The following is a 12954-nucleotide window of genomic DNA, read 5'->3' as shown; positions in this document are numbered from 1 at the left end:
GGAGTTACTATCCTGAAAATTCCAACCTGGTCCATCGGGCACCATTGCTCAACTCTGCGGCATCACATTTGATTTCCGACGCGGCTTGGAACCTAAGGCATTTGGCAAACATCTCGGAGTTAGGAAATTCCATGCTCGAATCCGATTATAAAAGACCCCGGGGGATCATACTATTGCCGGTGAGGCGAGTTGGTCTTTTGTTCTATACGTACTAGACTCCTCAGTGGAGCCTTTTTACCTTAGGTAGCTGCAGCCTGCATCCACACCGTCATTCTGGATGTTACTAGTAGTATACTACTCTTAGTACTTCCAGAGTGCATTACTGCAGTACTCCATACACCTTGAAGCATCTTGGACACCTCGATTTGTGATTTTGAATTCTCTGAATTCGCCACTCTTTTTGGTGTTCCACTTTCAGAAAGCTAGAAAGCCGTCCACCATCTCTGCTCAATTTTTGGTTCCTCCTTTTCCCCCTCCTTTCAAGCTTCTCTTCCTTCTCTTCCAAGGTTTCTCTCTTCTCTCTCTCCCCACCCACTTCCGTCTGCAACTCCCCGCCCTTTCTTTTTTAACCAAACATCTCAAAAAAAAAAAAGAAGCCAAGAAAAAAAGCAAAAAAAAGAGAGAGAACAACCTTCTCAAAGAAATTAAACAACGAACCTTGATTAGCTTGAAAATCGATTGCTCTAAAAAAGCTCCGACCCTCGTGGGGAGTACCATTTTCGCCATATCCCCGCGTCCGTCCGCATTCCTCGCGTCGATCCTTTTTGGCCACCAAAAAGGTCGTTTCCGAACCCGAACCCGTTCTTCCTCTTTCCTCCTTTCGGTTCGGGGACACCGCTGTGTCATGGAACTCATCTGAATATCACTCTTTCCTTTTTCTCCCTTTTTCCTTTCCTTTCCCTTTTTCTTTTTTCTCTTCTTTTTTTCCTTTCCTGATTCCGGGGAAAAAGAGGAGTGGCAAAAAAAAAAAAAAAGAGAATAATACGGCTCGGCCATCATGGATCCTGAAGCAGCTCGCGAGCTGCTCGACTACCTCCGAGCATGTTACCCGGTCATCCTCCTCCTCCTCTTCGTCGTGGCCTTTGTGGCCAACACTATGGTCCTTGCTCGCAATGCCAATCAAGAAGATGCGGAGAATGTCGGTCCTGGTGGACGTGCTCTTCCCCGACGGGCCCGTAGCCCGACCCCGAAGAAGACGCAGACTTTCTCCCGCACTGTCAAGCATTGCTTCAACTGGCTCTCAGTTGGAGTTCTCTTGACATTCCTCGCTGATGCTTCCATCTATGTCGCCCATGTGGTGATTGCTAGATCGGAACAATGGTGGCGGGGTCAGTCGGTAGTGGTAAGTTGGGAAGTCGCCCCCCAAGGGGGGTTGGTTCATGCGGGCGAAATTTGCCGACATCTCCAAAGATACCAAAGCTAACCAACCCTATCGCAGATCTACATCGTTGGCTCTTTTTTCGACTACGCCGTGATTCTCATGACCCTACTCGATACCACCCCATCCCCTACTCCCGCTCAACTCGTTTGTTGGTCCGTCGCCATCCCCTTCGAATTGGTTATCCTTAGCACCTCCCTGTCGTTTTACACTTCGCCCCACCATGAACCTATTGTTGGAGATCCCAAGGGAGGTCGACTTCGTAGGAGTATGACCGCATGGGAAAGCATGGAAGTGGTCTCCAACAGTATCCGTATATTCTTCCTCTTCGCTTTGGTCCTCCTTTATATCTGCAACTCCATCAACTTCAACAAGAATCATAACCAACATGCCCTTCACGGTGTGAATGGTGCTTCCGAAACTACTGGGCTTCTAGATTCTGCCGGGGCAGAGAATGGTCACACCAATGGCCACACCAATGGCCACGCTTATGGCTCGACAAACGGGGCCCCTCGTTCGGAAGCGAAACCTCAAGATCCTTGGGTACGCCCAACTACGATGCCCTCCACAAGTTGGTGGGAATATCTTAGGGGTTACTCCCTGTTCTTCCCATACCTGTGGCCATCCAAGTCCCGGCGTCTTCAGATTGTTGTGGTAGCTTGCTTCATTCTGGTGGTCCTTCAGCGAGTTGTCAATGTTTTGGTCCCAAACCAAGTCGAAAGGATCACTACAGCTCTGGTGGACCAGCAAAACTCAAGCACATTCCACGTCCCATGGATTGAGATCTTTCTGTACGTTCTCTATCGCTGGCTCCAGGGTGGCCAGGGCTCGCTGAGCTCTTTACGCTCCAGCCTCTGGATTCCGGTCAGCCAGTATTCTTATATGGAGCTTTCCACCGCTGCTTTTGAGCACGTGCATGGGTTGAGTCTCGACTTTCATCTGGGAAAGAAGACCGGCGAAGTGCTTTCGGCATTGAGCAAGGGCAGCTCGATCAATACGTTTTTGGAACAAGTCACATTCCAGGTTGTCCCCATGCTGTTCGATTTGATCATTGCTATTGGGTATTTCTTGGTTTATTTCGATGTCTACTACGCCCTGGTTGTCGGTATTTCCACTTTTGGCTATCTTTATGTCACCGTCCGCATGGCACAGTGGAGAGCTGAGATCAGAAGACAAATGGTCAATGCTTCCAGACAAGAGGATGCTGTCAAGTACGTTGATCTGTTCACGATTTTTTTCTGTTCCTTCTTATCTCGCTGAGCAGCACTGACATTTCACTCACAATCCAGGAACGATTCAATGGTGTCTTATGAAACGGTGAAATACTTCAACGCGGAGCAATACGAATTCAACCGATACCGTGACGCCGTTCATGAGTACCAAAAGGCGGAATACCACGTTCTATTCTCACTGACACTTCTCAACACCTGTCAGAATACTGTCTTCATGATTGGTCTACTCCTCACCTGTTTCATCGCCGCATACCAGGTTGCAACGGGCCAGCAGGATGTTGGCCGTTTTGTATCTTTGTTGACCTACATGGCCCAACTTCAAGGCCCCTTAAACTTTTTCGGCACCTTCTATCGTTCCATTCAATCTGCTCTGATCAATGCTGAGCGCATGCTGGAGCTTTTCCGGGAACAACCTACCGTGGTTGACAACGAGCGTGCCACCGCGTTGGGTACGTGCAAGGGCGACATTCGATTCCAGAATGTTGAATTTGCCTATGACGCACGGAAACCTGCATTGAATCAGTTGTCATTCCACTGTGAACCAGGAACCACCACCGCTCTGGTTGGAGAATCCGGTGGTGGCAAGTCGACGGTGTTCCGACTCCTGTTCCGCTTTTACAATGCCGAGAAGGGCTCATTGCGTGTCGACGGCCATGACGTCCAAGACATTACCATCGATTCTTTGCGTAAACATATTGGAGTGGTTCCGCAAGATACGGTGCTTTTCAACGAGACACTGATGTATAACCTGAAGTACGCGAACCAGGGCGTTTCTGATGAAGCTGTCTACCAGGCCTGCCGCGCTGCTAGCATCCATGACAAGATCATGGCATTCCCCGATGGCTACAACACCAAGGTTGGAGAGCGTGGTCTTCGACTCAGTGGCGGTGAGAAACAGCGTGTGGCGATCGCCCGCACTATCCTCAAAAACCCTCGAATTATTCTTCTTGACGAAGCGACTGCGGCACTTGATACCGATACGGAGGAGCATATCCAGCGGGCGCTCTCCACCCTCTCTCACGGCCGAACTATGCTCGTCATTGCTCACCGTCTCAGTACTATCACGACAGCGGATAAGATCATTGTCCTAGCGGACGGCCAAGTTGCCGAAAGCGGTACTCATGAGGAGCTCCTGGCCATGAAGGGCCGCTACGCTAGTATGTGGCGGAAGCAAATTCGTGCACAGAAAGCCGCTGCAGAGGCGCAAGTCCTTCAAGATCGTGCAGAGCGTATTCGAAACGCCACCAATAGCGATGACAGCTCCAGTCAATCAGACGAAGACCGGAATGGTACTACCCGTACCGCTCACTAAGGCCTTCCTTCCGTGGTCGGCCTGTATAGACTCCACAATTTGCAACCACTCGTCCTTCCACACTAATTCTGTCTTTCAATGTGTGCATATGCCCTTTTTTATAATACTTTTGACCGAGGAAACCAAAAAAGTGTGGGGACGTAATGTGGTTTGGAAAAGTTGGAATGGCATGAGTTTTAGGCTGTTTTGACACAAGCTTTTTCCTCTGTCACCCTCTTTTTGTTTTCGTTTCGGGTATTTCATCTTTTGGTGCCTGGTTTGATTTCCCTTGCGATTCATTCTATTCTTCATTGCAATTCTTGGCGTTGTGGGATTTACGAAGCGTATGACACGGTCCTTGTCCTTGTTTCATATCGACCTGGTGCAGTACGGTCACGATTGGGACACCCGGAAATAAAAAAACTAGATTAATCACTAGGGCCGCCGACACGAATACATTAATACAAAGGATATTCAATTAATTATGCGCGAGCAATTCAGATTTCTGGAGCAGTCAAGGTATTCACTGAGATGCTAGATACTAAGATCCTAGTAGCTAGGTATGAAGGAGTAGACGGTCGAGATGCCAAGGCCTGGTACTTTCTCGTCAGCCAAGATTTCCCCAACTTCCTAAGTTCTCCGCCAGACTTTCCCAACTCCATTAATTAATCGCCCAACATACTCTTCACCGATAATCTCGCTACCTTTGTCCACAATGCATTCTCCCTCACCTCAGCTTCTCCGCGCCCTACGCACGTCTCTCTCCGCCTTAAGCCCTCTCCGCCTCCGAGCTAACGCATCTCGATTTCCTCGCGCAACCCCGTCATCAAATGGCCCGCTCTGCGCCTCTGTCACCACCCCGTTTTCCATCCCATCCACCTACCGCAACAATAGTTCAGTTAGCCGCCCCTCCCGACTAGTCTCACGATCCCACACGCACAAGCCCACATCTCCCGACCGCGGCCCAGAGTCTCAAGAAGATACTCAGACAGATTTCGACACGCTCGACGTACTAGCAGATGCCGCAGCCCCTGCAGCGGCGATCGACGCCACGCTAGACACCGGCTTCGATCTGAGCAATGGGGTCCGAATGAGGAACGGCGACGCGCTGCTCCTGGTCGGTGGCGAGCCGTTTGCGTGGCGGCCGTGGAAAGCCATCAAAGGCGCGGCGAATGACCAGGCGGCCAAAGCGGCTATGGTCAACGCCAAGGGCCAGTTTGAGCTGCCTGAGGAAGTCTGGGGCTTACTGAGTGTCGTGTGGCCTCGTCCCGGTACGTGAGAAAGTTCGATAGAGCGTCAGTTAGTCACTCGGTCATGGGTCGCCTTGTTTAGGCGCATCGGGTGATGAGGGCTCGTTTTCCCTTGGGGGTGCTACGACGCTAGAGTTGAAACGAAACTATATATACATCGGTTGCCTTTTTTTTTTTGTTGCTGGGCTGACGCTGACGTTTCGTAACAGATATGCTTATTCTTGGTCTCGGTGATACTACGATGCCTTTGTCACCTGAGACTAAGCGTCATATTAATGCCCTGGGCATTCGAGTGGAGATTCAGGATACCCGGAATGCTGCTGGGCAGTTTAACTTGTTGGCTACGGAGCGAGGTGTCGAGGAGGTCGCCGCGGCAATGATCCCAACCGGGTGGAAGCCACGGACTAAATAAGGCGAACAGAGGATCCTATATTTGGGCTATGAAAGGAGAAATCTCCAATCTCATGTACAGTACTCCGTAGTGTTATAATAATTGCTGCACCTAAACACAACTTAATTCATGATCACGTGATTAATAAGGGTCCCCTCGCCCGCCTCTCGACTACTCCACACTTTGTCGGGGAACCATCTGGGAGTTTAGAGCTGTGCCTGGGCTCTTGACGACTTTATAATCACTCATCATGTCGCGGGACGAACCACTTCTGGCCCCGCGTGTCTCGTCTGAGCGTTCATCTATTCGGTATGCCGAAGAAGAAGATGCCCTGCTTACGGGGGAGGCAACAGGGCATACCGAAGCCCCTCGACGAGGCTGGCGTCGTTGGACAGAGATCGGCCTCTTCGCCTGGGCACTTATCGCCACAATTATTGTGATTGTCCTCGCGGTAGTTTACCAGCATGACTCGTCGAAGGACCACGCCGGCCCCCCGAAGGATCACTGGGGCCCTGGGGCCAAGCCGACCGGCAAGCGCAACTTGATCTTCATGGTGTCGGATGGAATGGGACCGACGAGTCTTTCAATGACGCGAAGCTTCCGGCAACATACCGAAGGCCTGCCTATCGACGACACCCTCATCCTGGACCAGCACCTCATCGGTCAGTCCCGCACACGATCCAGCAACAGCCTGGTAACGGATTCCGCCGCCGGAGCGACAGCCTTCTCGTGCGGACACAAGAGCTACAACGGAGCCATCTCGGTGCTCCCCGACCACTCCCCCTGCGGAACTGTTCTCGAGGCAGCTGCTCTGGCTGGATATAAGACTGGACTGGTTGTGACGACCCGTCTGACGGATGCGACTCCCGCATGCTTTGCCTCGCATGCCAATCTGCGTCAATACGAAGACAGCATCGCTCAACAGGAGGTGGGCGAGCACCCTTTGGGTCGGGTTGTCGATCTCTTGATGGGCGGCGGCCGATGCCACTTCTTGCCCAACTCCACCGAGGGAAGCTGCCGCGCTGATGACAGGGATATCGTGGGACTGGCCGCGGAGAAAGGATTCAACTACTTGAATGACCGCGCTGGATTCGACGCCCTGAATGGCGGTGCTGGAATCAAGCTGCCCTTGATGGGTCTCTTTGCCGAAAAGGACATCCCGTATGAGGTCGATCGCCGTCACCAGAACGATGTATACCCTTCATTGGAGGAGATGGCTCGTACTGCGCTAACTGCGCTGAGCGAGGCAACCCGGGACAGTGAGCAAGGGTTCTTCTTGATGATTGAGGGATCGCGTATCGATCACGCCGGTCACGGTAACGACCCTGCCGCTCAAGTGCACGAGGTAATGGCATACGACAGGGCCTTTAACGCCGTGCTCGAATTCCTGGAGAAGGACAGTACACCTGGTGTCCTTGTCGGTACTTCCGACCATGAAACTGGTGGTCTGGCTGCTGCTCGTCAACTCAACAAGGACTACCCGGACTACCTATGGTACCCGCAGGTTCTCGCTGATTCCAAGCACTCCAGTGAGTATGCTGGCAACAAACTCAACGAGTACACATCAGGAGAAGGAAAGGACAAGAGCGACAAGAAGAAGAAAGAGTATATCCTCCAGATCCTGAAGAAGGACCTGGGTGTTACCGATGCCTCAGACGAGGAGGTGGAACACTTGCTCCACCCTGACGTTTCCACGCAATACATCTTTGCAGACATCATCAGCCGTAGAGCCCAGATTGGCTGGTCCACTCACGGTCACTCCGGTAAGCAATTAGCTCGGGTGTGAAGCTTAGAAAGACCCATGTACTAATATCCGATTTCCCCAGCTGCCGATGTCAACATCTATGCATCCTCCTCTAAGAATGCCTGGCCACTAACAGGTAACCACGAGAATATCGAAGTCGGCCAATTCCTCGCGGATTATCTTGATCTCGACGTTGGTGCCGTCACCAAGAAACTCCGGTCTGCTGCCTACTGGACCGCAGAGGCAGAGGAGTCCCCCGATTTGGAGAAGTATAGTTGGATGGGCGATGCTCTTGGCTCCGATGTGGAGACCGATGGCTTGGACACGTACCACCACCAATTCAAGAAGCGATCTCTAGATGATTGCGGGTGCGGTGGACCTCACTAGGAAATGAATCTTTTCTTTGGGGCTTTCGGGATTTTCTTGTCATAAACTGGCGTTTTTGGGCGGGGCATTCTATCTACTTGGAACATTCTCTTTATACAATGGACATTCATAGAAATATAGTTCTTCGCTGTCGCTGCCTAAGGACAACTAGTAGCCACGGGAACAGTAAATAATACCAGTATAAATTTGTGAATAACACCAAAGTTCTGAAACTAATTACACTTGGGATATTGTCCACTCCATTTCAAACTTCCAAGGTTGTATGGGGTCCGAGCCAGGGGTAAAGCTTCGGAGTCGGGGTCGATGTACAAAAGAGCCCAACTTTGATTTCAATAAAATACAAACTACACAATGAATTTGATCTTTCTAGAAAGCCCTACGCCACAATGCATTTTAAAAAAATACCCACGGTAACCAGGTAGTCACCCCGAGCCAAGCTTAAGCCATCCTGGAGCCATGATTAACTCTAACAATACCAACCCCAATCCTAAAAACCCCGATCCTTACAAGAAGGGCAGACTTCCTCAATATCGCAATGCCATGAATCGATATTTGTCATATCCAGCGAGTTTCCCCTCCTAAGAGAGAAGCTTGTGACCGGCTGCCCCGTCCTACTATCCTTTATATACCGTGGATTGCAGTCCGGGATATCAGGGTTGAATGGGAGATCATATTTCTCTCGCTCAAAGGTATTGTTGATGCGGTTTAATTGACGTAATATTTGGGGGCAGAAAAGGTGGATTTTAAAGCAGGTGTGATCGCACGTGTATGTGTAGCCCTTGTACAGACACATGATTCTAGAGCTGTTAGATGGTATCTAGGCTGAGTTTGGGTAGATAGATTTTTCGCTGTAGCTAGAGACACTTACTACTAATTTGAATAGTGGAAGTCAGGAGATCAGATAATAGTTGATTTATTGCAGACGACTGCTCTAGAGGTACGGTGGCTCGATTGTGGTTGCAAGGCGAATTAATGGTAAGAGTAGATGACTACTTAGCCTATAAGTAGGAGTGAGAAATTATTACATGGGGACTATTTCGTTCGGTAACTTTCTACAATACTGTACCTGAGATTGTCTAAATGCTTCATGGAAGGAGTCAGCATTGACCAGTAAGTCGCAAAGGTGCAGCCCCGGGATTGAAATATTGTGCTCATGAGTGTCACAGCATATCGGATATAATCAGTTTGATCCTGCATGCTTAAGGGATCATCTCTGCAGGGAATTGATGGGGGTTTTAAAAAGAAAGGCAGTGTCAAATCTACCTAGGTAGGCTGGTTTGCAGGTATTTTGGCACTGGCAAACAAATGTCTACTGCACACATACATACACCGCGAGCAATATTCTGCAATGCTTTGGTTACTAGTAGTTCGATGTTTCCAGCCAAACCTGGGCTTTTCATCAGCACTATATTTCAAGTTCTAGTATCATTGAAGAGTTTGAACTTACATTGAAGCGGTTTGACTCCGCCATAGTGTACATCTTGCAACTTTGGAAGGCATCCATATAACTTCTCTTCTCATGAACTAGTATTAGCTACCGTGGTACTGCTACTACTAGTATACATATCGTCTTATTTCTTTGGCAAGATCATCTGCCATACTAGATACTTCAAATTATGAGCTCATTCTCTCCAATGCATAGGTAGGTATGAGTGGCCTATGCGGACCTAGTTTGGAGTACTACAATATCCGCCCTTATTAGGTACCTACCTTCAAGTTCGACCAGCCATTACTACCACGCCTATTTCCAGCTCTAGAGCGAATCTGCCCAGGCCAATTTAGAACAATACTTTGTTCTGTGAAGTTGCGGGTAGTAGGTACTACTGTCTTGATAGCATGACAAGTCGCCAATATCGAGCGAATACTATGATATCATGACACTATCTGGCTAAAACACGGTCTTAGGAGGAGCATCATGGCGTCACGATATTACAACCCCAGAATACGGGTGTAGAGCACGGATAACGATTACTTCGTAGATGTTACACGAGATATCAGCATTCCCTATGCGCAATGGCCCCCACGTGGACGTGGACGTGGACGGAATACGAGAGACGGGTGAAACAGTGGAGCTGGGGTGATCCTGCAGGGGCAATGCCACAACATCCAACCAGAAGAATCCTTCCCGTGCAGAAATCCACACCAGGAAATGCCCCTGCATATCAAATAGCTTGACTGAACGTCTGCTCTGTGGGGTGGAGTAGATCGAGTATACATATGAAAAGGGGCAGGGAGGCAGAGTTTGGACTAGTGTACGATCTACCGATAGTAGGAGAAGCAGAGCTAAGGTAACGAGAGAAATGTATTTGAGATAAGACCACCCATTATCACAGACCCAGGACGGGATATACGAATCCCGCCTGTGGAAAGACATTTTCCAAACATGTGCAGGAAGTCCCCGATTGGGGGAGTAGAAGTACATCAACAGGAACGTAATCAAACGGCGTGACCGTGGACGGAAATAACGCCGAGGTATTCAGAAGGACATAAGGATATAAGAGGGGACATTGGGAGAAAGCCATGAGACAGAGTCAGAAACGAAAATGAAAAGGAAAAAAAAGGAACCGAGGCACGGGTGCCAAAGATGGTGTTCATTAGGTTTGTTCAAAAAGGGACAAGTCGAGAAGCGGGGCAGGCAAAAGGACATGCTGGAGAAGGAAAAAAGATACACTCGATATGCATTGAATATCGAAAGAGAGAGAAGTATGAACTTTCGGTTATGGTTAGCCCGGTGGGGAAATTTACAGCGTCACCAGAACGACAACAGCGACCAGGACAGCGAAGAGCGATCCACTCAGGGCACGCTCGTTCACAGTAGTAGCACCGTTGCCAGAGCCACCCTGGCTGAAGCCAGTGGTGGTGGCAGCAGAACCGCTACCGCTGGAGGTTGAGCTACCGCTACCGCTGCCACTGCCGCCGCTGCTGCTGGTGGAGCTGTTGCTGGACATACCACCAGAACCACCACCGTTGTTGGTAGGGACGCTGTCACTGCCAGTAGCGGTGGCGCTGCTGCTGCTGTTGGCACCAAGGTCCATGTCGAGACCAGTGGCACCCAGGGAGCCCAGGACGGTGTCGTTGGCGGTGATAGCGATATCAGCCTCCATGGCGGAGTCGCTGGTATAGATGTAGGAGGTGTTGCCGGACTTCTTGGCCTCGGAGGGAGGATCGTAGCACACAACGTCGACCTCGGCGATGCTAGCAGCGTAGTAACCCTGGTCCTTGATGTCCTCGGAGTTCCAGTCAATTTCACCACCAGCCCAGTCAATGGTACCTTGGGCATTGCTGGCTTGACCAGCGGGCCAGAGAGACATCTGCAGGCGAGCGGGGGTCTGGGGGTACTGGTAGCGGTTGGCGGTCTCGTTCCAGGTGTCGGACTTCTTCAGGGTGCGCTTGACATCGCCGTCAACGATCCACTGGGTCTGCTCGGGCTGCCAGTCGATCTCATAAGTGTGCCAGGTGTCGTAGGTGTCTTCGCCGGTAACGGAGGCGTTGCCGCTGTTGTGCCAGTCCAGAACGCCCTGCCAGTAGTAGTTGGTCTGGACAGCAGTCAGGTCGGCACCGACCCACTCGTAGTCGATCTCGTCCTTGACATCGGAAAGTAGGATGAAAGCAGTGACAACACCCTTTCCACGGCTAGACTTGATCTTGCCGGAGATCTTGCCGTACCAGATATAGTGGTTGTTGGCGAAGAGGGTTCCAACACTGTTCTTGGGCATGGTGATGACCAGGTTGCCATCGTCGATCTTGGGGAAACCGCTGTAGGTCCAGTCGGCAGCGGAGGCGTTACCCAGATACTTGGTGTTCAGGACGGTGTCGTCGAGGTCGTCCCACTTGTAGCTCTTGTTCTCACAGACGGGCATGGGGGCGCAAGAGCCCACAGAGAAGGAAGCCTGGGGGTCACAACCGCCCAGACAGTATGCGCCAGTTCCACACTCACCATATTCTGTATCGCGGAAAGGTCAGTTGAATGCAATGGCAAATGCGACTGGGATTGGATGAGTACTCACGGGAGCAGCAAGGCTTGTCCTTGGGGCACTGGCTGCTGGCACTGCAGGAAGAAGCAGCCCAGGCGGTAGCCGACAGGGCCAAAAGGGAGGTCACGAAACGGACCATTGTGAGAGTATTATTTTATGTACTTTGGTTTGGGTATGTGGCAGGGTGGGTATGTGCGTTTGAATGAAACCACAGAATGTACACTTGGAAGGAAGGGGGAGGTAAATTTGCAAGGTTTGGGGGGATAAAACACCACAGACAAACGAGCGAGCTGTGGATATGAAGTAAAAATTGGAAAATGAAAGAGAAAAGAAGACCGAACGAAGGACAGCACAAAACTGTATTGGCGTTGAGGAAAGGAAGAAGATCTTCGCCCCTGGGAGGGGGAGCATCTTCTTTAGTAGGAGATGGTAATGCGATTACCAGGGCCTCACCCGATGGGTAAACAACCAGGGATTCATTGCGGGTGATGCTAACCTCAAATGGAAAACCCTTATCATGAAAACCAATGACAGCTAGGGATAACCACTGGGAAGTGGGCAAAAACGAGGGATTGGACTTGGAAGCAGACCATTGACATTGGCTACTCCACCGGTCCACCCCGGAGTCTGTGCGAGTTTGTCAATTACAATACCTGTATGGTACGGATATTCACTACCAGAGTATGTATTCTACCCTGATTTGTTCATACCTTGATTTGTTCATACCCTGATTTGTATAAGTGTATCAACTTGGTACTTGGAACCCTTGATTAAGTTGCAATCTGTACTCTGATCTGAATATTCTAGTAGATGTAAACATTGACATTATGATCGCTAGTATGAGTATCAGTAGTATCAGGATTCTAGTACAGATCAAGGTTTGCCTCCCTATGACCGAACTCGACCCATGCCCGTGCATCCACTGGACGCCACTTGAGACATTTCCACCCCAGGTGTTTGTGCCGATAACCATTGACATTACGCTTTTCTCTCTTCGAAAAATTCATCCTTTTCCCCACGCCTTGCGCCAGTACCCTGATTCACTGGGTACTGTGCTCCATATCACCCGATTCAAGCGAATTTCTCTGCCTAATCCCAGTACAACACTAAACTGGATCCATTAATCCTTGAATCCATTAATACCCTGGCTATTCATGCCTCCTCTGGAAGGTCGCCCACACCCGACCGAGTTCGCCACGGCTCTTCGCCCCCTCCGGAGCTCTCCACGGCGCTAACCGACCGGGCTGCACTCGCCTAGCTTCCTTTATGCATTACCAATTTCCTGCCCTTGGAATTTTGGAAGGAAG

At 50.3% G+C, this 12954-nt stretch overlaps 4 protein-coding genes across 4 annotated transcripts; 3 read left to right on the top strand and 1 right to left on the bottom strand.

The window, feature by feature from the left end:
• Nucleotides 1–997: 997 nt before the first annotated feature.
• Nucleotides 998–3922, top strand: hmt1 (putative vacuolar ABC heavy metal transporter (Hmt1); the record flags this gene model as incomplete). The annotated part of the gene is made up of 3 exons (XM_057104091.1): nt 998–1342; nt 1439–2589; nt 2668–3922. 3 exons carry the CDS (start codon nt 998–1000, stop codon nt 3920–3922), a joined length of 2751 nt encoding a protein of 916 aa, XP_056959048.1.
• Nucleotides 3923–4616: 694 nt separating this feature from the next.
• N7533_007440 (uncharacterized protein) lies at nt 4617–5563 on the top strand (the record flags this gene model as incomplete). The annotated part of the gene is made up of 2 exons (XM_057104090.1): nt 4617–5172; nt 5361–5563. The coding sequence occupies 2 exons, from the start codon at nt 4617–4619 to the stop codon at nt 5561–5563; spliced, it is 759 nt and encodes a 252-aa protein (XP_056959047.1).
• Nucleotides 5564–5792: 229 nt separating this feature from the next.
• On the top strand, nt 5793–7673 carry N7533_007439 (alkaline phosphatase; the record flags this gene model as incomplete). Its single annotated transcript, XM_057104089.1, has 2 exons — nt 5793–7305; nt 7369–7673. The coding sequence occupies 2 exons, from the start codon at nt 5793–5795 to the stop codon at nt 7671–7673; spliced, it is 1818 nt and encodes a 605-aa protein (XP_056959046.1).
• Nucleotides 7674–10414: 2741 nt separating this feature from the next.
• On the bottom strand, nt 10415–11786 carry utr2 (putative cell wall glucanase (Utr2); the record flags this gene model as incomplete). Its single annotated transcript, XM_057104088.1, has 2 exons — nt 10415–11616; nt 11681–11786. 2 exons carry the CDS (start codon nt 11784–11786, stop codon nt 10415–10417), a joined length of 1308 nt encoding a protein of 435 aa, XP_056959045.1.
• Nucleotides 11787–12954: the final 1168 nt, after the last annotated feature.

This window comes from Penicillium manginii (genome assembly GCF_028828005.1).
Source record: "Penicillium manginii strain IBT 31320 chromosome Unknown utg000005l:1.0-5665137.0:1.0-5668048.0, whole genome shotgun sequence".
Classification (NCBI taxonomy): domain Eukaryota; kingdom Fungi; phylum Ascomycota; class Eurotiomycetes; order Eurotiales; family Aspergillaceae; genus Penicillium; species Penicillium manginii.
This window is presented reverse-complemented; position numbering and strand designations above follow the sequence as displayed.